We start from the raw sequence: 26036 nt of genomic DNA on the forward strand, positions 1-26036 counted from the left end.
GAACATAATTTAATAAAATTATAATGATTTTTTTTTTTTATTTAAAAAAATTAAAAAAAAATAATATTAACTATTTTTAATTAAAATTGAAGGAAATTTTATTCACCTAATTTAAACATATTCATGTAAAATAAATCATTCATTTATATGTTTTTTCAATATTATACAACATTTATACAGTATTTATTTAACACTTTAATATTCATTAACAAATAATTTATATTCGTATTATAGACGAATATAAAATCTAGTATATAGTCTTGTGAAAATGACAACTAATGAATTCTTTTGACCTCTTTTATATTTTATACCCTTATATATGTATTTGTGTTAAAAATGAAATAGGTAATTCGTAATTTTACTTAAAAAAAAATCTTTAAAGAAATTGATGATTGACCCTTATTTTGACCTAATCTAATTTTTTTTACTAAAAAATAAATTGGTTTATTAGTATTTGCAAAAATGACGTTTTTCGATGGAAGAGTTTTATGTAGCTAATGTTAATCTTTCAAGTATTTATTACTACATGTATGGGTTCTTATCATTGTAAATTTTAATCATGGTATATGACTTTAGTAAGATCATCCTAACCTTGATCTATAAACAATTTATTTATTTTCAAGATTTTTGTTGGAAAGAAAATGATCTTTGAACAAGGTTAGAATTTATATCCGTTAATTTTTTTATTTCATCCATGTATCCGTTGAACTTCAATAGTCAGGCAGGACTCATCGCCCGACCCGTAACGAATAACGATGTCCTCCCTGACATGAGCTCCTTGCATTTGAGAGCCATCCACGTCCCTTCCGCGGCCATGAAGAAGAGAAAAAGAACCCCAAAACCGCTACCGCTACCGCCACCTCCCTCGACGCCTCCAACTCCACAAACCCAAGCCCGCCACTCCATCAACACTGCAAAAGCCCAAGCCCAATCCTGGGCCCCTCTCAATCTCCCCAAGGACGAACTCTCCTTGCCCCTCACCTTCCCCACGGGCCAAACCTTCCGCTGGAAAAACACTGCCCCTTCTCAATACACCGGCGTCGTTGCCTCCCACCTCGTATCCCTCAAGCACCTTCAAAACGGCGACGTTTCCTACTGCCTCCACTCCCGCTCCCACTCCCACTCCGACAACGCCAGAACGGCCTTGCTCGATTTCCTAAACGCCACCGTTTCTCTCGCTGACTTGTGGAACGCTTTTTCCGCTTCCGATGCGAGGTTCGCCGAACTCGCCGGCCACTTAAGCGGTGCACGAGTTCTCCGGCAAGACCCTTTGGAGTGCCTGATTCAGTTTTTGTGCTCTTCCAATAACAACATCGGAAGAATCACCAAGATGGTCAACTACGTGTCGTCCCTCGGAACCCACGTGGGAGACGTTGGAGGGTTTCAGTTCCACGCTTTCCCTACTTTGGAACAGCTTTCGTCGCTCTCAGAGCAACAACTCAGAGACGCTGGTTTTGGTTACAGGTTCATCCCATGCCCTAACCCTAACCATTATTCAATTGTGATTATGGTTGTGATTGTGATTGTGATTGTCTTGTTGCTAGGGCTAAATATATAATTGGGACGGTTAATGCTTTGCAATCAAAACCTGGTGGAGGGGAAGAATGGCTTCGCTCTCTTCGTAAGTTGGATCTTCATGACGTTATATCTGAACTTTCTAAGTTACCCGGTGTGGGTCCTAAAGTGGCTGCTTGCGTTGCTCTCTTCTCGCTTGATCAACACCATGCCGTTCCTGTTGACACCCACGTCTGGCGGGTAAGCTCCTTAGTGGAAAACAAATTATTCTATAATTGCATTGTTGCTTTAGGAGGATTCCTGTCATCATTTATGCTTTACTGATTGGTTATTATATCTTGTAGAATGTTGGGATTGGATTTGTCTAGAGTTTAGCATTGAGTGTTAATTTGGATGTGTCTTTTTTGAACTTGGGTAAGATTGCCACAAAGTATCTCTTACCTGAGCTTGCAGGTTCCCAGTTGACGCCAAAGCTCTGCGATCGTGTTGCAGAGGCATTTGTATCGAAATATGGTAAATATGCTGGCTGGGCGCAGACTCTGTTATTCATAGCTGAATTACCTTCGCAAAAGGCCATCCTACCTTTACATTTGCGGACAATCAAACAACGTAATTCTGCAAAGATGGGAGACAGTGAAGAAGAAGTTGGTTAGAAAAGCAACTTTAGTCTTTCCATATTCACCTTATAAATTAGGCATTGGACATTCAACTTTCTGGCAAATATTTACCTCCTTTTTTCAACTAGAGTGAGATCTACAGATGGTGTGGCTCTCAGAGGATATAAATGGACGAGACATAGGTGTGACATGCTGCTATCAAGAATTTGTTAGGTAGACCATGGTGGTAGCTGACTGGTTATTCTGTTATGCACACTATTGACTTCTCTTCGTCTGGCTTCCATTTTTGTACTTTGCATTTTATTAGATTTGATTGATCTGTTGTAACTTATAGTGTACGTCTTTCTTCGTCAAAAATTAAAATAAAAAAAGATTTATTTTTCCTCATGTTATTTACTTTTTAGCTCCTGCATATAAAAGAACTCATCTTTTGCTCATTTGGTTCTTATATGTGTAATGAACACATTATCTGTTTTAACATGTTCTTTTGTTTAATTAATGGATGTGTACATATGCGCTTCCTCTATTGACATGGTTATATAAAATAGAGTTTTTGACACTTTCCTTGATGTTACTATGAATTGTTGCATACATGGTATTAAATAGTAGCAAACTTTCTTTTTCTTATTTTTTAAGAGCTATGTCAATAGGTACTTTGCACATGGGCATTGGTATTAAAATGATTTGCTGAGTTCGTCATTGCAAATTGCTTTGTGTTACTTTTTTCCATTAGCGCATAACTTGTACTACTTTGAATCGTACTGTTGAGACCGGTGGTTACTCTTTTATAATTGAAATCCTGGTTAAGCGGACTCTCTCTTTTGCACTTTGATGATCTAATACTAAATATACTATAGGAGCCTTATGTAAGACCTCAACTTCTAGGGTTAGTATTGAAAGAAATGTGATTTGTTGAGTTTTCTTTTGCTACTTGCTCTTTTCTATACTATTTCTTTTCTTTTTTGTCCCCTTTTTTTCCCTTCGCAACATGCACTCCTTCAAATATCATGTCTTTCCTCCTTCACAATTAAAATCCTAAATAAGTCAACTTTCTCCCATGCACATCATACTGATTATATTATCTTGATTATGATCAAATACTATTTATATTATAAGGTTCCAGTAGGTTTTAGGAGGAATTGGGTAAGTAAATAAATTCTTGACATGTCGGTAGGAGACTAATTACATTATCGGGTACACAGGCAGCTTAAATCTGAATTTAAAGTGTGAAGAAAGTAGATAATTAATTATTTAAACACAAGGCACTTATAAAATGTCTGTTATTTTGTTATGTAATATAATAAAATGATAATTTAGAACACCTAAAAGTTATGTAAAACCTCAAGTTCTACTTAATTGTTCTTTTTTATTTTGTGTAATTTGTATTAGCAGTTTAATGATGACAGGTATCAACTACCGAGAGATAGGATTCATGTTGACAGGGACAATCAATGAAAATATTAAAAATTTCTCAACAGTTGATGACAATTTACACAATATAAAGGAATCAAATAACAACAAACATCAAGGAATCAAATAAGTTTAAGCCTCTAAGGCTTAAAGAAGCTAAGTAGTCAAATTGAAATACTCGATATCTTCATATCCAAAATATCTTTGTATACCCCATTTTTTTTTTTGCTTTCATCCATTTGTATAACCCTTGGGCACGTTGATCATGACGAGGTTCCACTCCGTGATGTAGACCTTGTCAGGGAGGTTTTGCAGTGTCAGCCGGTGGCGCTCGTTGCCGCGGAACGTGGCAGAGGCTGGTGAGCAGGCGGGCTCGGAGCGGTCGCTAGAGAGGAGGTGGTCGGCCTCGCGGAGCTACGTGCGGTAGCGGACGGTGTGGGCCCGGAGATCGGGGGTAGCTAGAGAGGAGGTGGTCAGCTTCGCACCCCCTGTTGCTTCCTCAACATGCATAGGAAGTTGTTGCTGCTGTTCTTGGAGCTTTGGATGAGGGTCGCGATGAAGAGCGAGCCTCCGATGATGCCCACGATCGATAGTGGAGGTGAACGTGTGGCGGTTTCCAACGTTAGTGGTGATTAGAGAACGAAGAATGAGAACAAGAACAAAGAAAGCCCTTTTCCACCACGATTTAACACGAGGCATGAGAATCATGGTTGTGATTTAGAATCACGGGCGTGATTCTCATGAACGTTTAACACCATTTGTAAAATTTAGACGAAAGTCTCACGTTGAAGTATTTTAAATAATTTGGGACTAAATTGAAAAAAAAAAAATGAGACTAAATTAAAATATTTTAATATTATAAGAAATCAAATTAAGATTTTAACTTTTTTTATATGCAACTATATTAGTATGTACCTTGTTTTCCATGCTATAATATGTAGTTTTCTTTGATAATTTTAATCTCATATCGTTAAGGAGCTAAATAACTAATGAGAATTATAGTAATCATGGTAACATAGTACTCAATCCCAAAAATGCTATAGTAGGAATATTGCTAATTTTAAGTTTTATGATACATACATAACATAAATTATACTCCACATATATATGCTGAAAAATCGGGGAAAAAACTCCTAAAATTAATGACATCAAAAGTTAGAATTTGAAATCTGAGCACACATCAATAACAAGCATCAATTAATCAAATAAGTCTTTGCCATGATTTCTTTGGATTTGAAAATTTACCACGATATAATAGTCATGGCTTGTACCTTACGTATGATCGCCTAGGGAGTGAGCACACGCTCATATATTAAATTTACTTACAGCATGAACCCTACACACCAAAGGGATATGAATTCACATGTCACTACAATGAAGTCAAGACTACAAAGCAAGAACCTTTTAAAGTTTAAACCTTTCCCTCACATGGCATTTTAGGATAAGTTCAAAGTAGTTCACCATGACATAAAATGCAAAACAACCTTGAAATTCGCAAACAGAACAACATTCAGTGAGTGCTTAAAAAAACTCGAGTCAGGATAGTTAACATAAATAAGACATGAGTAATAGAATTCATACCATGAGTGACTCATGCAGCTGAAAGGGTGCATTTATTAAGTGTGACACATCAGGGTGCTCCTTCCCTGTCTCATATAAAGAAGGAAAACCAAGCATAATATACCCGAGTCTAATATTTTTGCCACATTCCACCCTCACAAGTCAGATCAAATGATGCTGCCATGGCTAGAAAATATCAAATATGAGGGAAACTGAACAAAGATAAGCAAACAATTTGAAATTATAACTCATCTAAATCACCAGAGAAAACCACGGGCCAATACATGACAGGTAGGGTGTGCATATAAACTAAAGTCCTCTTAGCAGTTGGTTGTACCCTCTCACTCCCACCCTTCATAATTCAAAAAGATACAAAAAGCTACTACTTCGATCCATATATATATATATATATATTCTAGCTAAGGGAGCGTTTAGGGTTCTTTTCCTAGATCAGTCTTCCGAGTCAGAGCATTCAAGAGTGTAATCTGTCTCTCCTAGTTCTAGGGTTTCAGGTCTTATACTTTCTTCACCATGGGTCTCATGGGCCTCACGAATGCAGAGATTTTTATGACGGCTTTATTTTGGAATATTTGGTCATTAAAGATATAATTTCATCCTTGATATCGAATCAGTATCTACGTGGGAAAGTTAGATCTGATTCTGACCAAGACAACGCACCTACGCAAAAGGGTAAGATCGGATTCTGACTGAGTTCACCCATATAGAGGGGTCAGATCGGATTCTGACTGAGTGCACCCATGTAACGGGGTCAGATCGAATTCTGACCGAGACGGTACAATATATAAGACTCTTTTTTTTTTGTCTATTCTTTTAAATAAGACCTTCTTCTAATTGTCTATCAATTGTATTAATTATATCTTTTCTAAAATATTCTTATTTAATAACTTTATGATTGAAATTAATTAGATAAAAATTCTCTTAATAAGATTAGGAAAGATAGATAAGTACATAAATATTTCTCTTCTAAACATTAATAATTAGATAAAAAAATGATTAAGTAGAAAGAGAGAAAATTATTTTAAAAAAATAATTTAAATTATTGAAAAATTTAGTGCTCTTAACTAAAACAATTTATTTTCTTAAAAAATGTAATTTAGTTGAAATGGTTTTATAAGTAGGGATGTAGTATTACGAACGTCAAAAAAAAAAAAAAAACATTGACAACAAAAAAAAACATTCAAGGAGGGAATACAATGATAATGAAAAACATTCAAAGACATTGACATTAAAATAAGTTGACTGAATAACCAACAAAGGAAGTTATGAAAGTACTAATTAATTGAAGGGTCAGCACGCTGAATATTATTATGTTCTGGAAACAGTAATTGCTCAAAACGACATCCATTAGTATTCTTTTGCCCACATGAAGAAAATGATTTATTAATGTTGGTCTTGTATGGCAATGTTATTATGAGTCATTAAGCTTCTTCTAATAGACTAGTACTCAACTGGTCTCTAGTGGCGCCATTTCCCTTTCAAATGCGACTTCACCTAAATGATTACACGTGGTCCAACTTGTCCCTATGAACATGCACCTATGTATCTCTCTTCTTGCCAACCAATTTGAATCTTATGTTTAGTCTGATATTAGCAATTGACTATATCATCCATTGAGGCTGCTGCAGCGATAATCATTCCCTTGAACGTTCAATTGTTGTTCTGGGAGGGACTCTAGACCTTGCAAAAGACAAAAACAATAACCGAAAATCGGAGAAATTTACGTCCGTCCTCAGAAGAAATGAAACAAAAAGGTAGGTCCATAATCTGATTTCTCAAAAGACGTTTCAATTTTAAAATTTGACACCAAAAAGTCTAGTACATAAAGCTTACTCACATGGTGTGTATGTTCTTTTTCTAACAGAGCGCTCAAAGTCAGTTAGTGGTATCAAAATGGACCCGTAAGTCCAATTGAGTGTGGGCCAGGCCCAGAGTCCCCACTAATCCGTGCCTCTGATTTCGCGGTTACAGTGCCTAATCAGTAATCACCATATAAATACACCATAGTGGTCACAAGTAGCACAAAGTCACAAACCGTTGCTTAGTTTTTTGAAAAAGTATAGAGTAATGGGTGCGAGTGCAGTAGTGGATGATGGTGACTCTTTTAAGAAGCCAGGAGCAGTTCCTTTCAAGTGGGAGGTAAAACCGGGACTCCCCATAGTGCAACAGAAGCTCCACCGCCAGAAGCTGGAATTGCCGTCGCTGAAGCTGAGGCCGCCGCCGCCGGCGGGGTCCTACCTGCTTTCTCCGGTGGAGCCCCGGACACGGTCATTCCGGTCCAGTCCGAGGGTCCGGTCTGAGCGGTGGCGGTTCGAGCGGCCTCTTCTGGCCCGAGCCGAGAGCGTGTCGTCGGGTTGTTTCTTTTCGCCGTTTTTGAGGCGGCTACAACGGAGGAAGGCGGTTCCGAAGCGTGTGGTTGAGGAGGATTATACGTCGGAGCTGGAGACGCTTGGCCGGTGGTCCTTGTCGTCGACCAAGTCCCTCTCGCCGTTTCGGGCCTCAACGGCCTCGTCTTCTGTGGTGTCGTCGCCCCGGCCCGTGAGCGATGCTGAATGGGCCGGCTTTGGGCTTTTCTGAACGAGTTAGTGGGTCATTTTTGGACTTGTATGCGGAATCGGAATCGCGGAGAACTTTTTTCTTTGGCAGGTGATAAACACACCTCCACTCTCATATAAACACACCCCCTTTTTAAAAAAAAAATATAAAATGTCTAAATTACCCTTTAAAAAAATGAAATTCTTAAATTTACACCTCCCTTCCCCCACCCTCCTTCCCCGCACCCCACATTTCACACCCCTCTTCTTCCCAAAGCCTCTTTTCGCTCAATGTTATTAAGCAATATACTTTTACAGTCATTCTGAATAAAAAAAAAGGACTAGTCCCACCATAATCAGCATAAGAAAGGTTCTTTTACAGTCATAGCATTTCGAAAAGTACTTTTACAGTCATTAGCATTCCGGAAAGTACTTTTCGGAATAGAAATTATTGTTCATATAATTCCGGAAAGAACTTTCCGTAATAGTAACTTTAATATTATGGAAAATACTTTCCGGAATTATATAACAAAATATTTCCGGAAAATACTTTCCGGAATAAGAATTTAATATTATGGAAAGTATTTTCTGGAACATTTTTATATAATTCCGGAAAGAACTTTTCGTAACAGTAAGAAGAAGAAGAAAAGGAGTGCCAGAAAGAGAAAGAAGAAGGGTGCGCAATGTCGGCAAGTGATTTTGTATGAGAAAGACTCTTACTTGTTCTATGAAAAGAAAGATTAGTACAAAATAACTTTTAAAATCGGGATTTTAAAATCAGTCATAAGGTAGCCATTTTAAAAGTGACGCGGTGGCCTGTACTGCAACAGAACGGCCCCAGAACGGCCCTTGCTGCAAGCAGAACGACCCTTGCTGCAAGCAGAACGGCCTGTACTGCTTGCAGAACGGGCCGTACTGATTGAAGAACGTGACGTACTGCTTGCAGAACGGGGCGTACTGAAAACAGTACGGCCCGTTTTGCTGCAGAACGGCCAGCACTAAAAACAGAACGGGCCGTATTGCAAGCAGTACGGGCCGTTCTGCTTGCAGTACGGCCCGTTCTGCTTGCGGGGAAGGGGGTGCGAGGAAGGGGGTACGAGGAAGGAGGAGTGTAAATTTAGGAATTTTTTTTTTAAGGGTAATTTAGACATTTTATATATATTTTTTTAAAAGGGGGTGTGCTTATAGGAGAGTGGAGGTGTGTTTATCATGAGCCTTTTTCTTTTCTCTCGATGAAAAAAGGTTAAAGGGTTATGACTTACGCGATGTTGTGTAAATATAAGAGTTAATCATCTATACATTGTTAGTGTAAAATTTTTTACACTGACAATCAATTATATTTTTTAATAGTATCATGTCAGTTGCTTATTTACTTTTATTTCATTAAATGAGCAACTAACATGATTTTCTCTATTTTCTGTTCATAGTATGTACTAGAAATAGAAACTTAATTCATCAATATTAATACATAAAATTAGGTTAACTAATTTTATTTAACAGTAATAATGTAAATTTAAATTTTATTTTAAAGTTATTCATAAACTAAAGAGAAAATAGCTTCCAATAAAAATATATAATAGTTTTATTGAATTTTATAAAACCTACTAAAAAGTTATATGTATCATAATTTGTAATTTGTTGATAGTAAAAATTAGTACATAAATGTTCAACTCAAAATGACATTGTGGTAGTTGAAGGAATAATTATTCAATCAATGCTTGTGACTTATATTCTTAATAATCTAATTAATGCATGAAATTTCCAAAAAAAATAAAAGAGTGAAAGACTCGTTTACAAAATTTAAAATAAATTACGGATAGAGATATAATGATTTTACTACAAATTACAATAATTTTGCACAACTAAGAAAGATAAATTTGAAATTTAATAAATGATGTTTTAGAGAAATAAAAAAAATATACAAATTGTTGTATCTGCATCACTTTTCTTATACTTTGTTTGATATTCGTTAAATAGAGCAGAAAAGAAATGAAGAGAGGAAAATGGGAAGATATATTATAATAAATTGTTTGGTAAAAGAAAATAAAAGTGAAATATTAATTTTTTTGGGACTCATATGATTTGTATGAAATTACTAATTTTAATTGTTGTTTTCTTTTACTTATTTTTATTTATTAAGTTATTTATTATAATATAATTGATTATGTCATAAAACATAATTAATTATGCTTTGTTTTATTTTTTTTTTGTTCTTTTATAACTTTTCTTATTTGATTTTCTTTTTAAATGTATCATAGTTGGTTGACTTTCTCTCTTCCTCAATCTTGATGGATTACTTCTTTACATTAACCCTCTCACCTTTAAATTTATAATGTTTGCAATTGTGTCAGAGATAGGATTTTAAAAGATTTTTTATTATAAAAAAATATTGGGATATTCAAATAAAACTTTTTTTAATATAAAAAAGTTACGTGATATTTAATTAAGATAATTAAATTTTTTTAAGAATACATCAAAATATGATGATATTCAATTAAGACAATCAAAATTTGTTTAGAAGTACGTCAAAATTTAGTGATATTTAATTAAAAAAAATTCATTTAAAAAAAGTTTGCCCCGTATTAAAAAAAATAGAGACTTTAATGAATTATTTTGAATTATGGATTCTGTGAGACATTTTAGTAGAATTTACTTATAATTTACTCATTTAATAATCTTACCAAAATCTTTAAGATTTTCCATGACTTTATTTTTTTTCCGTTTATTTCTCTTAATTTTTTCCTCCCTCTCTTTTTTTCTTCTCTCTTTTTTCTCTTTCACTCACTCTCTCTCTCTCTTTCTCTCTTCCCTATCTCTTTTTTTCTTCTCTCTTTTTCTCCCCTCTCTCTTTCTACACATGCATTCTCTATCTCATATTATCTTTCTCTTTATGTCCATCTCTCTCATTTATTTGTTCTTCTTTATATTATACTTTTATTCCTATCTTTTTTTATCTATCAATATTTTTTTGTTACATTTTAATCTATCAATATTGATGTATATATAATTTATCAATCAAATAACATGAACCATTCTATCAACCTTCACCACTTTAGGAATGTAATCCACTGTCTAATCTTTTTTAAGTCCAAAGGTTCCCATTGAAAATTCAAGCCTTCATAAGAGAAGTAGATTCGAGTGCACAAGGAGTTCTAATTTAAGTGGTACCAACAATCATGCCAAAGTTCTAGATACTTTTTTAATTGGGATTGGGATTATTACTATCAATTTTGAAACATATCTAACATATTGGAGAAAAGAGAAAAAGACAGGGAGAAAATAACAAAAGATAGAGAGAAACAGAAAGATAATACTATTTGGATGCTATAAAAGAGATTCCAAATTTGGATTGTAAAACTCATTTTATAGTTGTTGATTTGCTTGATAATAAAGAAAAGAAGGACACTTTCTTTAAGATGTCATTAGAAGAACGTTCATCTCGGATAAACTTCAAGTTAGGATGATTAATACTTTGTTGAACTATGTTTTTTTAAGTGTAATTTTGATTGTATTTCGATTGAAGTATTTGATTTATATTTTGGTAGAGTTATAATGGTTGAACTTTAATAATATACAAAAGAAATTTGGATTGCATTGCAGTCATTGATGATACTGATATTTTGACAATGGTGAAGAGACAAGATGTAAGTTATTATTGTAATCGTCATGGAAAGATATCAAAAAATCTATTAACAACTTGTAACTTATATTTGGAATTCACGTATATTTTTAGTGAGTGAGAAGGTTCAACTCATGATTCGAAGTTATTAAGTGATGCTTTGATAAGGAAATATGAACTAAAGTGCTCCAAGGTAAATATTTTTTAATAATAATTTTTTTTTTTAACTTTTCATACTAATTTCATGTGTTGTATATGTAATTAGGTAATATTGTTTTAATGAATTGTGAATTTCCTAATAGACATCAATTTTTAGTTCCATTTAGAAATGTGTGATATCATCTTCAAAAATTTGCAGGTTATGGTAATAACCCACAAAATGAAAATTAAGTGTTCAATTTATATCATGCGTCTTTAAGAAATCTGATCAAGAGGATATTTGATGTTTTTAAATCATACTTTATAATGTTTAATTTAATGCTTTCATTTCTATTTAAGACACAAACTAAATTTGTATCAACATTTGTAACGCTACATAACTTTCTTCACAAAGAATGTCATTTTAATAATTTTCGATTGAATCAATGGATGAATCTTAAATTTTAGTGCTACTAATTAAGGAAGACCATAATTTTAAAGATATTGTTCAGACTCAAGAACATGAAAAAGAATATGTCATTATATGGAGGAGTAGTGTTTTTTTTTTGAAAAGCAAAGGTATATTAATATATGGCACTAGGGGTGCCATGAACCCTATATACAAATAAAAAGCTTGGTTAGATATAATATAGTCAATTTGACTAGATTAATGACTAACCATGCAAAAAAAATTACAATATGAAATCAACCCATGTGGGCCATAAGCCCATCTTTCCCTCAAAAGATACATTTCAACCAACAATAAGGAGCATGTAATGTTTGTAAACCCCAAACTTTTTCACAATGAAGAACAAAGTAACATTATTGCATTCCGTTCCTCTGCTAATAATCCAAGTTTCCTCCTGCATGTTTGATCACTCCACCTTATTAATCTGTAGTGTCAACCTTCTGATGTTTTGATTCCCGAATTCCTCACCAGTTAATTTGTCACAATATTATGATATGTGGCCGGCTAACCTAGAGTAAAAACAGATCAGGGTTTGAGATCCACTAAGCATAGCTGTAATTGAAATTTTTATCCAATCTTAGCCATGTCCAAGTGACAAAAGCAATATCTTTCACCACATGTTCTGCGTCAAATTTATGTCCCCTAAACACAACATTGTTTCTGTCCGCCAAGTAGTCTAGATGATTGCACATCATAATACTCTCCACTTTTGGACAAAAAACTTTTGATGGACTTAGGGAAGGTTCCTGAAAATAGTGTTGTAGGGTGTTGTCTGGTAGTACTGTTGTGATATCCCCCACTTATAACACTCCTTCCATACGTTATCTATGACCTGACAGGAGAAAAATGTATGTGACACTGATTCAGGCTCTTGATTGCAAAAATTACACCTTGATTCCATTTCATTTAAAATAATTTGTCTTTTATCAAATTATTGCAGGTAGCCAAGTTATTCATTTGGAGTCTCCAAATGGTAATAGCTACCTTTGGAGGAAATGGAGGAGTGTAACTTTAGATAATGTAGAGAAATGTTAGTTAGAAGGATATTAAAGTCAATTATTTGTAAAAAAGATAAAGATAATTATTTATCAAAAGATAGAAAAAATTTGTGTTAGTTTTACTTTTGTTTATTGTTTATGTTATATTTTTATTATTATTAATTCTTGTAACATTAATTGTGCTTTACAAATCTATGTTTACCTATGAAATCTATAAAATCCTTTAAAATCTTATGAATTAAATCCATCAAAATTCGTTAAAATTTATTAAAATTTGAGCTATAAAGTCTTGATTAAAATTTATGTTTTAAAAGTCTTTTAAAAAAAATCTTAAAAGTCATGATATTCTTTCAAAATCTTTAAAATCCATTAAAATCTACGAGACATTTTCATGTTAAAATAGTCTTATGAAATCTCAATTTAATACAACTCGCTTAATTTTTTTGGGACTCATGTGACGAAACCTCTGTGAAGAAGATGATTTTTAAAAAACTACTAGTTTTAATTGTTGTTTTGATTTTTTACTTATTATTATTTATTAATTTATTTATTGCAACATAATTGATTATGTCGTGAAACATAATTGATTATATTTTATTTATTTTTATGTTCTTTATAACAACTTTTTTATTTGATTCTCCTTCCAAACTTATTATAACTAGTTAACTCTCTTTTCCTCAATCTTGATGAGTTACATCTTCCATGTGTTAACCCCATCACCTCTAAACTTATCATGTTTGCATTTGTGTTAAAATCGTAATATTTCACATTCAACTGAAATTACTTTAGCTTGTTTCTCTATCAAATCATTCTTTTTATGTGAAAATAGAAGAAAAATCAATTAATTATGTATAAGCAAACATGCACATAATCGATTAAAACTTTTTTCCCTTCAACAATCTTAATCAATTACACATCACCTAGATTAACATCAATTCTCAAATCATTTGAATGTCCTCTTTCCCCAAATTATCCTTAACCTAATAATATATTATTATTATTATTTGAAAGGAAAAACTCTTCCTCACACAATAAGATTACTCACACGTCTAAGGATCTTCAAAGGAACACGCACAGCTTTTATTCATTGACTCTGTCTATATAGAACATAATTGTAATACAAAATTTGAATCATATAATCCTCTTAATTAAAGAATCAGGAAACAAATCCCTAAAAGATATCAAAACAAATAAAAATATGTAAACCTAAATAATATCCTAAAGATTAGACATTTCTAAAAATCTCCGTAAATATTCACTTACTCAATTTATTTGAAATTTGAATTATTTTCCCAAGAAATCCTCCTTTAATTTAAAATTCCCAAATAACTAATTGATTAAAACATTTATCTTCTCAAAACTTGTCCTTTCAAGTAGCAAAGATTTTTCTCATTCTTTTGTCCTTGTAATATTAAACGTTTCTCCTTGTACACTTTGCATCCCCATTTTAAACCAACATATTGTAGTCTTATGATGTCAACTCTCCCAATGAAATTATATTAGATGCAGCAGAAGGTACATATCTCACATTTTTAAAAGTTTGGATGACACCATTATGAAGTTTCATTCTCGCAGTTCCAATGCCTTTAACCTCCAATTTTCCCACCATTTCCTAACTTGAATTGACCAAGCTCATCATTAGTTTCTAGAGTATGAAACATTGTTTAATCTTTACAAATGCGTTTTGAGTTAGTAAAATCCATTACCTATTTTGATTTAGCAACTTCCTCAGTAGTTGCCAAATAGACATCATCACCATCAAGAAGGTTTTGGGTTACATTAGCTTGGGAGTTGTCATCATCTCCCCTCATAATTATCAATTTTTGAAGATCTTCTCTCATTTTTTTACACATTGATTGCACGTGACCTTTCTTTCTACAAAAATAATATTGCACGTTACTCATATCTCGTTCTAGATATGATTAAAAATTTGATCTTTCTTTATGTCCATCTTGTTTCTATGAATTATTTCTCCCTTGCTCGTAATGTTGCACAGCTAGTGCATGACCTTCAGTATCAATATTCTCATTTTTCATCATTCTCTCATTTTCTTCTAGAGCGGATGTCACTTCATCTAACTTCAATGATGTTTTTCCTACGAGCAATGTTTGAACTAAAGATTTATAGGACTTTGGAAGTGAAGCCAACAATAACAGTGCTTGCTCTTCATCAGAAATTTTTTTCATTTACATTTAACAATTGACATACCAGTTGATTGAAATGATTAATGTAATCATGAAGATTTTCTCCCATCTTCATTTTGAGTTGATACAACTTCATCTTCAAACATAGGCAATTGGTTAACGACTTAGACACATAAATGCTCTCAAGCTTCTCCCACAAGGCTATCGGTGTTGTCTCCATTAACACGTTGCACTTGATCTCAAGAGTAAGAGCTAATCGAATTGTGCTCACAACCTTCTTTTGAATCTGACTCCATTTTCTTTCATTGATAGTATTTGTCTTTTCATCTTCCAAAGCTTGATCAAGACCTTGTTGCACTAAGATATCTTGAAAGGTACATTGCCAAATCATAAAATTTGTCTTACCATCAAATAAAAGTATCCCAAATTTTTGTGTGTTCCCTGCCATAGCTCTGATACCATTGAAGGGAAAAACTCCTCCTTATACAATAAGATTACTCACACATCCAAGGATTTTGAATGAAACACACACATATTTTATTTATTAGCTCTCTGTATATAAAGCAAAATTGTAATACAAAATTTGAATCATATAATCCTCCTAATTAAAGAATCAGGAAACAAATTCCTAGAAGATATCAAAACAAATAAAAATCTGTAAATCTAAACAATATCCTACATATTAGAAATTTCTAAAATATCTCCTTAAATATTCACTCATTCAATTTATTTAAAATTTGAATTATTTTTCCAACATTATTTATTTTTCAAAATCTTATAATCTTTAAAAAAGTTATCTTTTATTGTATTTCTCATATATCTCTCTTGAACTAAACAAAGTTTATTTTTACTTTATTTCTTATCTTTTATCTTCACTTCTTTGCTATATACTTCTTCTCTTTCTATTTTTTTTCTTTTTACCAAATACAATATTTAAATATAAAAAATAAATTAGTATTTAATACACAAACTATATTTCATATACTTAAAAAAAAAACTGAGTTATTTTTTATACGAAGGATAAGAGGCGGTATATTAACAGTCAAAAAAGATAAGAGGCAGTATATTTAAACTTTATATATACACATATTTGAACATTGGTCCAAGTCTCCACTGGGCCTTTATTCTTAGGCCAGTCCAAAAAATAGTGAAAAACCAACACTCTTTTTTTTTCATCTGTTTTTTAAATTCAATCAAAGAAAGTTGGTGGCTCTGATTCTGAATATGGGTTTGGCGCACCTAAGAAAATGAGTTGTTCTTTCTTATATTTCCTCCGTAACGTATGCATATGATGGGACAGTGTGAAATTTAAGGCTATAAGAAATCGCACATGTCAAGAATCTGCCCGTATATTTTTCTAACTGGCCATTTTTTTCTCTCCTAATTCTAAACTTCATAACGTACACAATCATGATTCATGAATTAATATGTGAGATATTTCATTTTTCTCATTCATACTTTCTGGCAATCAACAAATTTCACTGCCTATATAAGCTAGATCAGGAATCTTCCATGCCTTTCCCATTGATTCACATTTTTGGAATAGCATAATTTTGTTTTTATTGGTTTCTAATCACTGTGAGATCTCATGCTCCATTATCAATAATTCAACAGCTAATTCAACATAATACAACTTTTGTTACTGTTTGTAATACAAACCTGGTACATGATGAACAAAATGATCTGCAGAAATGAAAAACGTGTGTCTTAGCACAATGCACTAGTTATGATTATTGAATGTTGGCAATGATAGAAGCCTTCAAGATGAACATGCTTGTCATTTTTAATATCTCCTCGATGGGATGCAAAAGGTAGTTTTAGGGACGCTAATTTCTTGCTTAACATGCAGTCAATTTACATATGATTAATTTTCTTCTAAGCTCCACGTAAACCAATCGAAATTAAGTTATAACGCACTGAAGGTATACATTTAAGTTACTCTATGAGAGAGTTTGCCATATGAGATAAAATTGGTTGTCAAAGAAAATATCAGCAAAACAAACGAAAATACTAATTAAAGATTAGGCCTAGGATAAGATTGATGGCAAATTGAATGTTCTCCCGTTTTAACAACCTAGAAAACTATTGCACACACAACACAATGACACGCCTTCGATTGCTGTGCTGTGATTTGATGTAATAAGGGTGTTCCTTAGTTTTAGCAAATGTTTTCTCCAATTTTGAATCTCCATAAATTGTGATGTTGTAGCGCAATGATAGGGTACTTATATGTGTATAAATAAACCTTATATGTTAACACAATTTGTATGAGTTTGTTGACTTCATTCCTAAAATATGTTTTTCTAGTGTAGATAACATTTTAAAGCGGTGGTACTGGTACGACAACTGATAAGGACTGTTCCCTTATCTGTTTATCAAGAAGTCCACTTGGCAGGACCAATTATCTAAACTATCACCAGTTTTAGGAGTAGCCAAGTACGTCTAACTTCGAAAAGTACAAGTCCAATCAAACACACACCGTAAGATACCACATGTTTTTTTATGTCTGATGGTGGCTACAGTAACATTAACCACTGTGTATGACTCCATGAGTCCGTCTCAATGCTGTAGCCACGTCATAACTTAATGTTTGAATTCCCTTCACACGTATATATATCATGAAAATGAAACTTGATATTTTGACTTCTATTATATTTTGAAAATACTTGAATGAATCATGCCACATATGATCTATGCACACAATAGGATCAGAAAATAAAGTGTCTTATATTCCATGTTTTGTTACTGTGTCCTATACGTGTAGAATGTTAAAGAATACGCCATCACGTCATGCAACTCGCAACTTAGAGGAACATATGCATTTTGCAGGCCACTAGTATAAATTTATTGCTTCAACCTAATTCATTTCAATCCTATTAATTGTCGTCTTTGGCTTTCATATATGCTAAATTGCTGATCAATTCATGGTTTCCAGACAAATGGGTGAATTTATTAAACAAAATGACGATACTCATACCCATGCTGATTAATTAATATTATAGAATCGGGGATATGGGTGAGAAATATAGAATCAATTTATCGTTTTGTTTTGTTACGAAAAAGACTCTTAAACAGACGACTCGAGACAGATGGTCTTCAAGACATAGAATTATTTTTCACATAGCATATTGAAATTATCTATAACTCTACTAATTAACAATCTGAAGCACAAAAACCATGAACTTCGTCGATTTGAGTGCATTACAAATTAGGAGACAAATTGATTGTTTCTAATTAATATTAAAAAATTAAAAAAAAATTATTTTAACAATTAAACGTTTATAGATATTCATAAAAATAATGGTCTTTCATTAAAAATAAAATAATCCTTCATTAAAAAAATATATTATCTCTGATGTAATATAATTTTATATAAAAAAAAAAAATAGGGGAGGCCTCCCACACAAATGGATCCGTCCTTGCTACTATATATCCGTTCGTTTGTAATATTTGTTTATGTTTTTTTTTAAACAAACCAAAAAATGTAATCTTTTTTGTTTTTCTATTAAATATTTTTGATATTTTATATTATATCCTCTTTCAATTTTTACTCCTTAATAAATATATTAGTTGTCAATATATAAATTAATTAAAGTTATATGAGATATAAGAGTATAATGGATAAAAAAATAATATCTATCTTGGACTTTGAAAATGATAAATATATAAAATAAAATAAAATATTATTAAAAAAAATCATTATTAAAATAAAGAACACTTGCTTATATGATGTTAGATTCAAACTTAAAATCAATTGACTAGAGATGGGTTATAAGTTGTGATACCATATTATATTTCATCTTAAAATTGTTGCATATTTTTTTTTTTAGATATTTAAAAAGGTTAATTAATTCATAAAATTATTTTAAATTTAAAATAATTATTTTATTAATTACAAGTTTTAAAATCTAATTAATATCAATTTTAATGAGATATAATAATTTGACCATTGTAATTTTAATAATAAACATTTTAAAACTTAATTAATTTTAATTCTTATAATTAATTATAGTCACAACAGTCAATGTTTTCTTCTATAAATACCGAGAATTAGTAGAAGTTAGATGCAATGAGCACTGCTCTCTTCTTCTCTCTTTTCTGGGTCAAAAACTTCTTTTAGATTGTTGCCATCATGTTGTATCTTGGGAGACTTGCATGTGAGTTTGTGGATAAGTTCTTTAGATTGTTGTCATCTTGTTGTATATTGGGGGACTTGCATGAGAGTCTGCGAGCAAGTCCTTTAGATTATTGTCATCCTGTTGTATATCAGGAGACTTACATGGGAGTTTGTGAATAAGTCTATTAGATTGTTGTCCATGGAGTCTACAAATAAATTCTTTAGGTTGTTGTCATCCTGTTGCATATTGGGGGACTTGCATGGGAGCTTGCGGATAAGTCCTTAGATAAGTCCTTAAGATTATTGTCCATGGATGTTGAATACACGAACTAATCTAAACTCTCGAGGCATGCAATGTCTATCTTAAATGACTTATTTTTATACACAAAATCTTAAGGCATTAGGTAAGTATCTCTTTCTCACTAATATACTACTCAATGTGTCAAACTTTAATCGATATGGAACTTATTTCACACTTGAATTCCAACATTCCTCGTCAAGTGTGAATTTCTTCCACATGGTCACACTCCCCATCAAGCGAAAGTCTTTTTTTTCATCCACGAGTATTCAATGGTGACCTTACTTGCATTGCCATTGCACATCAACAACACACATCCTCTACACCTCTAAGGAGACTTTTAGTATAAAGGATGATCCTAATCTTGAATCTCTTGCCAATTTCATTATTTAGGATTTCACTCTTAGATCTATTTATTGTCAATTCTATTGGCCAATACTCATCTTAGTCGATTACTAGTCACTTAGCCAAACCATCATCTCTGATACCACTCTTGGAGAGTTTTACATTGAGAAACATTCACAACAATAAGTAGTGAGTAAACCACATAAGTAGGCTTGATACTACAACATAACCTAAAATTGTACTTGTAGAATTGAGCAGTAAATATGGGACTTTGTAACATATGAGAACATGAAAATAAATAATATCAATCCTTAGATTAAATAATAAATAATAAATGACTTAGATTAAAAGAATACAAATAAAGTTACCATGTACTGTAGTCTTTGTAGTTTCTTCTATCATAATCGTTGTCATCATTGTTATTGTAATAACAACCCTTAAATTAAAATAAATTACTTAAAATTAAAGGTTTACAAATAGTAGTCATCGTAGTTTCTTCGATCACTTCTACCTCCATTGTACCATTACTACATCACTATCACCACCATCACACAACTAACAATGATGGTGGTTGTGGTGGTGGTGGAAGTAGCGGTGGTGGTGGTGGAAGTAGCGGTGGAGGTGATGGTTATGTAACGACGACAATACAATGATAATGACAATAGTTGTAATAATCATTATTTTAAAAGGTATATGGATTGATCGGTTGAATCGATTGAATTGGATCCCAATTCATAGCCAATTTGAGCCTAATATTGGATCATTTATGCAATTAAACAAGTTAAAAACTGAGCAAATTGGATGAGACGAGATTTGACGACACACATTCAATTGTACCTTGTTTGTAAAATTTTACAATTAATTGTATTAATTAATGAGTAAATTAATTATTTAATACTTTAATGACCACTAAATCCACATACTTTTTTGTAATCCAACTAATTTAAATAATTTGTATAACATATTTTTAATTTAAAATTATATATTAATATATGCAGAACCAATTTATAATTTTGTTGCTTTACTAATATTATATTAACTATACTTTTTTTTTTCTTTTCTGAAGACTTCTTTAAGGGATGATGTAAATTTTATTAAAATTTATAGGTATAAAATAGGCATGACATTAATATTTTTTTTTAAAATTTAATAAAGACTGGTTCATGCAATTTAACAAGTGATCCATCAGTTCAACCTCTAACCCATTGATCCAATACTATGACTTGTCCAATTTTTAAAACCGGTAATAATTGTGGTGACAAACACAATGATCTTAAAAGTCTTTAAAAGAATTCACATTGTCCTTTGAAATTCAATAAAATCCTTTTAAATCCTATAAGGTACAAATCCATTCAAACTTATATTACAAAATCTTGGTTAAAAAAATCTTCTAAAAAAAATCTAAAAAGTCATTACATTCTTGTAAAGTCTTGAAAAAAATTCTTAAAAGTCATTAAATTTATATAAAGTCTTTTAAAATTTACAAGACTTTTTTTTTTTTTTTAATATATTAAAACAACCTTATCTAAGTTCAATCTAATACACCATCCTTAATGTTAGTTTAAAAAATATTAATGAAAATTTTCATCAGTAGATAATTAAAAGGATTTGTTACAAATGTAGTGAAATTTTTCTAGCAGTTTTAAAGATTGCCTTTATTAAATAATTAACAGATTCATTAAGTAGTAATTATGGAAATAAATAAGCTAATCATACATAATAGATTAAGTGAAATTTTTCTAGCACTTTTCATGATTGTCTTCATTAAATAATTAACAGATTCATCAAGTAAGAGATCTATCGGTACTAATCATCGAAATAAATATGTTAATCATACCTAATAGATGAAGGGCTGTATTTGATTGAGATTTTAAAGTATTTTTTAAAAAATTATTATAAAAAAGTCTTGTGATATTTAATCAAGATATTTTTTAATATAAAAAATTGTGTGATATTCAATTAAGATAATTCATATTTATTTAAAAGTATATAAAAATTGGTGGCATTTAATTAAGACAATAAAGATTTTTTTAGCAGTACATCAAAATCTGATGGTATTTAATTATTTTTTTTTTTCACTTAAAAAGAGTATGTTAATATTAAAAAATATGGAGATTTCAATGAGTTATTTTAAAGAATAGATTTAGTGATACTTTTTAATAAAATTTACATATAATCTATTTATTCAACAATCTCACAAAAATCATTGTGATTTCATATGATTTTTTTTGTTTATTTATCTCTCTCTCTCTCTCTCCTTTTTTTCTCTCTTTTTCCTCTCTCATCTTCTTTTCTCTCTCTCACTTCCCTATCTCATCTTTTTTTTTTTCTCTCTCTCTCCTCCCTCCCCCCCCCCCCTCTCTCTCTCTCTCTTCTAATGTTTTCTCTCTCTTTTTGTTCATCTTTCGTTTATTTCTTTTTTTTTCTTCTTTTTATTTTTTCTCCTATATTTTTTTTACGTATCAATATTTTTTGCTTATATTTTTACCTACAATATTGATGTATAATTTATTAATATTTGTTTTAACTATTAAATATTTAAAATTATTTTTAGATTATTAAATATTATATATTGTTAAACTTAAAAAATTTAGAAAATATTTATTTCAATATAATTTAATATTGAAATATGAATTTTTAAACATATATTAAATATATATTTTGACAATTTTATTAATTAATGAATATCATAAATTTGAACTTAAATATTTATTAAATATAAAATATTTACAAATTATTAAAAATGTTGTTTTTATTGCTTATAATCAATAATAATTACACAGTATTTACTTTTTTTATAACTAAATTTTTAATTAAATTCAATCCCTTGATTTTTATTAATATATAAAAATACTTGGTTACCGAATACTAATTGCAACGCTATTATATACCTTTTCATAATCAATGATACTAAAAGAAATTGATTACAATTAAAATTTTATAAAAAAATTTGATTGAATTTAGTTAAAAAAATTCAATTATTAATTAATGATGTTTTCTAAATGATTAATGATTAAAAGATTTAGCGTGCTAAACATCACTATAGAATTAAGGCATCTCAACAATGTTGACATCATGAAATCTCAATCATCTACAACACACTAAAAAATATATATATATAAAAAGGAAAATAGTAACAATAACATGGGGGATTATACCAAAACCCATGTGGGAATCAACAAAAACAAAAAGAAGCTAAATCAAAACGATCATGAAAAAAAACCTCCTAAGCAAAATAAGGCAGAACAAGTCACCACTTATAAAGAATCTTATGCTTTAAACCAAAACCAACTAATTTGTTTGCACATTGATTTCCCTCCCTATAAATATGAGAATGCAAAAAATACATATGCGAACAAAGTGGGAGACAATGCCGCCATCTGCCACATATATCCCAAGGAACAATTTGGGTGTTTCCAAAAGCGTTCAGAACAAGTTTAGAATCACACTCTAACCAAAGCTTGCGCCACCCAGCATCATGTTTATGTCCAATAACACGCATAATAATAATAAGTTTAGCATGTAAAGCGGTCTTAATACCAATGTAGGATACAAATTCACCCAAAAAAGTTTTGCTACTATCTCTAAAAAGACCACCACAAGTAGCATGACCAAGGGAGCCTTCAGCACCACCATCCATGTTACACTTTATAAAACCACGAGCTAGAGGGTACCAATTATCCTGTTTGATCAAAGTGGGCTTCAACAAATGAAAATGGACCATGAGACGTTTCAAGATATTGAATTCCTCCATGGAACGAGAACTCGAACCAGTTGACAATTTACATGTCAAAGAAATGACCGAGACAACCTGATGGAATCATGCTTTGGAGTGCAAGAGGTGACATACTCAAAGATCCAAGAGGAGTTGGCTAGACATGAAGGTTTGGGCCAGTCAGGGCCCATCGGGCCCAATGGGCCTAGGAAGGCCCAAGTTGAACTTTTCATGGGCCATATTTTGTTATAGCTATTTTCATATGTTTTGTATACATCATGTTAGTATAGGTATCATATATTTTGGTCTTGTATTTTGGACCACATAGAGTAGCATTTTAGGTTTTTGGCTTGTTGGGCCTAGTTTTGGGCTTCATGGGCCTTTGGGCTTTTGGTACCCAATATTGGGCTCATTTTCATTCTTGTAATTTTTCCTTTCCATTGTATTTGTTTGACCATTGTATTTAGGTCATTAGATTAGGAAAATACAAGAAATACTAAAGTAGGTTAACTAGGTTAAATTAGGTTTAATTTGGAAGCCATTTAAGTTACATTTGAGTCACATGTTTTGCACCAATTGGTGGCTGAACATGTGACACTCAAATTAACCCTAAATGACTCTCAAATCAGACCTAGATGCACATTAGATACCTAAACTCACGGCCACACCCATGTGCACCAAAATTTGAATTCAAATTTCTAATTTGAATTCAAATTTTAGGCGCCAACTTGTGTAGTTTAGTCTAGGTGCCAAAACCGTCCCTACTTAAAGTGTTTCTCCTACACATTGTAATCACTTTTGAATATATGAAAATCTGAGTTGCTTCAGCCATTTTCAAGAGTCACCGAATCATTCAAGAGAGAACCTTAGAGAGTGCCTTCAAAATTCACTTAGGAAAACCTAGTTTCCTTCCCTTTGAAGTGTGCAATCCTTTGATGTTCTTGAGCTTGGATGCTTCCTTCAAGGCTTAGGCCTTCATTCCGCAAGCTTCTCACCTTCCTAAGGTGTTCATTCATTCGGTAGTATCTCCTTTGAAGTGGATCCGTGCCTAGAAGGAGCTTGGAGGAGTTCAATCATCACTTCTCCCACTCACTTCTATCATTTTTGGTATCAAGAGCAAGGTTCTTCAAGGAGATAAGTGCTTCATCTTTTTGTGTCCGAATTTGTGTTCAATATGTTCTTCTTGTCTTGTTTAAGTTTCGTTGTGGATCTATATGTTTTGAATCCTCTTGTGTTCCATAGATCCATTGGTTGATTGTTTTTGAGTTTCTTTCACAATCAACATGAATTAGGACCTATTAGCTTGTGCTTGTTTTGATTTAATTTGAGTCTCTCCATTCTTGTATGTGTCCGTGATTGGACTTCATGCATTTGCATTAGATTTTTGGTTTTTAATCTTGTTTTGTCTTAGAGTTTGTGTGTAGTCCTTATATGTCATAAAATTCCTTGAATAGCATGTTGATCTAATTTTTGTTTTGAGTTCATTGTTCATTAATTTTGCTCTCGGTCATTGTTCATATGTGCCTACCTATATGTGCTTTTTCTTTTACCTTATTGTGTTCATGATTTGCTATTAGTCCTAGCAAGTTTCCTTAGAGTTAGGTTTCCATTGTGTTCTTAAAGTTTTCAAATCACTTTCCATTGAAAAATCTTATAAAAACATTTATGATTCAAAATTTCAAGTACTTCTAGTGCATTATCTTTGGATTCAAATTTTAAAAAAAATATATATATTAAGGCTGGAAAAACATAGTTAAAACAGAGCCTAAAGTGTTCAAAAGATCAAAAGAAAAGAGTTCATAAGGAATCCAAATCAAAACCTAAAGACTAGTGCACTAGTTTCTCAAGTTTACTTGAATTTTGACCTAATTTTTGGCTAACTTGTAGTCTCGGTTTCTATAGCTTGGAATCTTAGAAAAATTTGAAACAAAAGGCAAATATACTCTCTGGACTCTTAATTTGATACTGGAAAAAAGAAAGAATTAAAAAAAAATAGAGAAAAAAATTTTATAAAGAAAAAGCCGAGAGGTGTACAAGCTGAAAAATCCACTTGATTCCTTGTTATTGTTTTTGCTACTACTTGTGCTATACTTATCCAATTGATTTCAAATTTTTTTTGTTTTGTTCATCTACTCTAGTACCTATCTAGGAACATTCCTAACTGAGTGCTAGCTTTATTTGGAGTCTTAATTTTCAGTTTTATTTGTTGAACCTCTTTGTGTCTTGTCATATACACCTATTACTCTTGTTTTTGGTATAAGCTTTTTAAATTGTGCTTTTGTTGCTTGTCTTGTTTTCTTTCTTTAAATTCCCTGTGCTGGAAGTGGCCTCAAATCCTTGTTCAAGGATCAATCATTGCTCAACAAAGAGTAGGAAAAGTTTGGACACTAAGACCTAAAAATTTGACCTAATTTAGTGACCAAAATCATCCTAAATCTCCTTCACTTGAGTGACCAATTCCTTCACCTTGTGAGGCAGCCACCTTAACCTCTTTGTTGTGTTTCTTTTGCAGGTCCAGGAGCAGCATATTGAAGGATTA

At 31.9% G+C, this 26036-nt stretch overlaps 2 protein-coding genes across 2 annotated transcripts; both read left to right on the forward strand.

Annotated features, from left to right (window-relative positions):
• Positions 1 to 673: 673 nt before the first annotated feature.
• OGG1 (8-oxoguanine-DNA glycosylase 1) lies at positions 674 to 2519 on the forward strand. The gene is made up of 3 exons (XM_083077039.1): positions 674 to 1464; positions 1545 to 1755; positions 1935 to 2519. The coding sequence occupies exons 1-3, from the start codon at positions 695 to 697 to the stop codon at positions 2166 to 2168; spliced, it is 1215 nt and encodes a 404-aa protein (XP_082933165.1). The 5' UTR covers positions 674 to 694; the 3' UTR covers positions 2169 to 2519.
• A 4509-nt stretch (positions 2520 to 7028) lies between these two features.
• On the forward strand, positions 7029 to 8010 carry LOC109798133 (hydroxyproline-rich glycoprotein family protein). The gene has a single exon (XM_020358364.3). The coding sequence runs from the start codon at positions 7188 to 7190 to the stop codon at positions 7695 to 7697; it is 510 nt and encodes a 169-aa protein (XP_020213953.1). The 5' UTR covers positions 7029 to 7187; the 3' UTR covers positions 7698 to 8010.
• Positions 8011 to 26036: the final 18026 nt, after the last annotated feature.

This window comes from Cajanus cajan, chromosome 6 (genome assembly GCF_000230855.2).
Source record: "Cajanus cajan strain Asha chromosome 6, NIPB_CcT2T_4, whole genome shotgun sequence".
In the NCBI taxonomy this organism is placed as follows: Eukaryota; Viridiplantae; Streptophyta; class Magnoliopsida; order Fabales; family Fabaceae; genus Cajanus; species Cajanus cajan.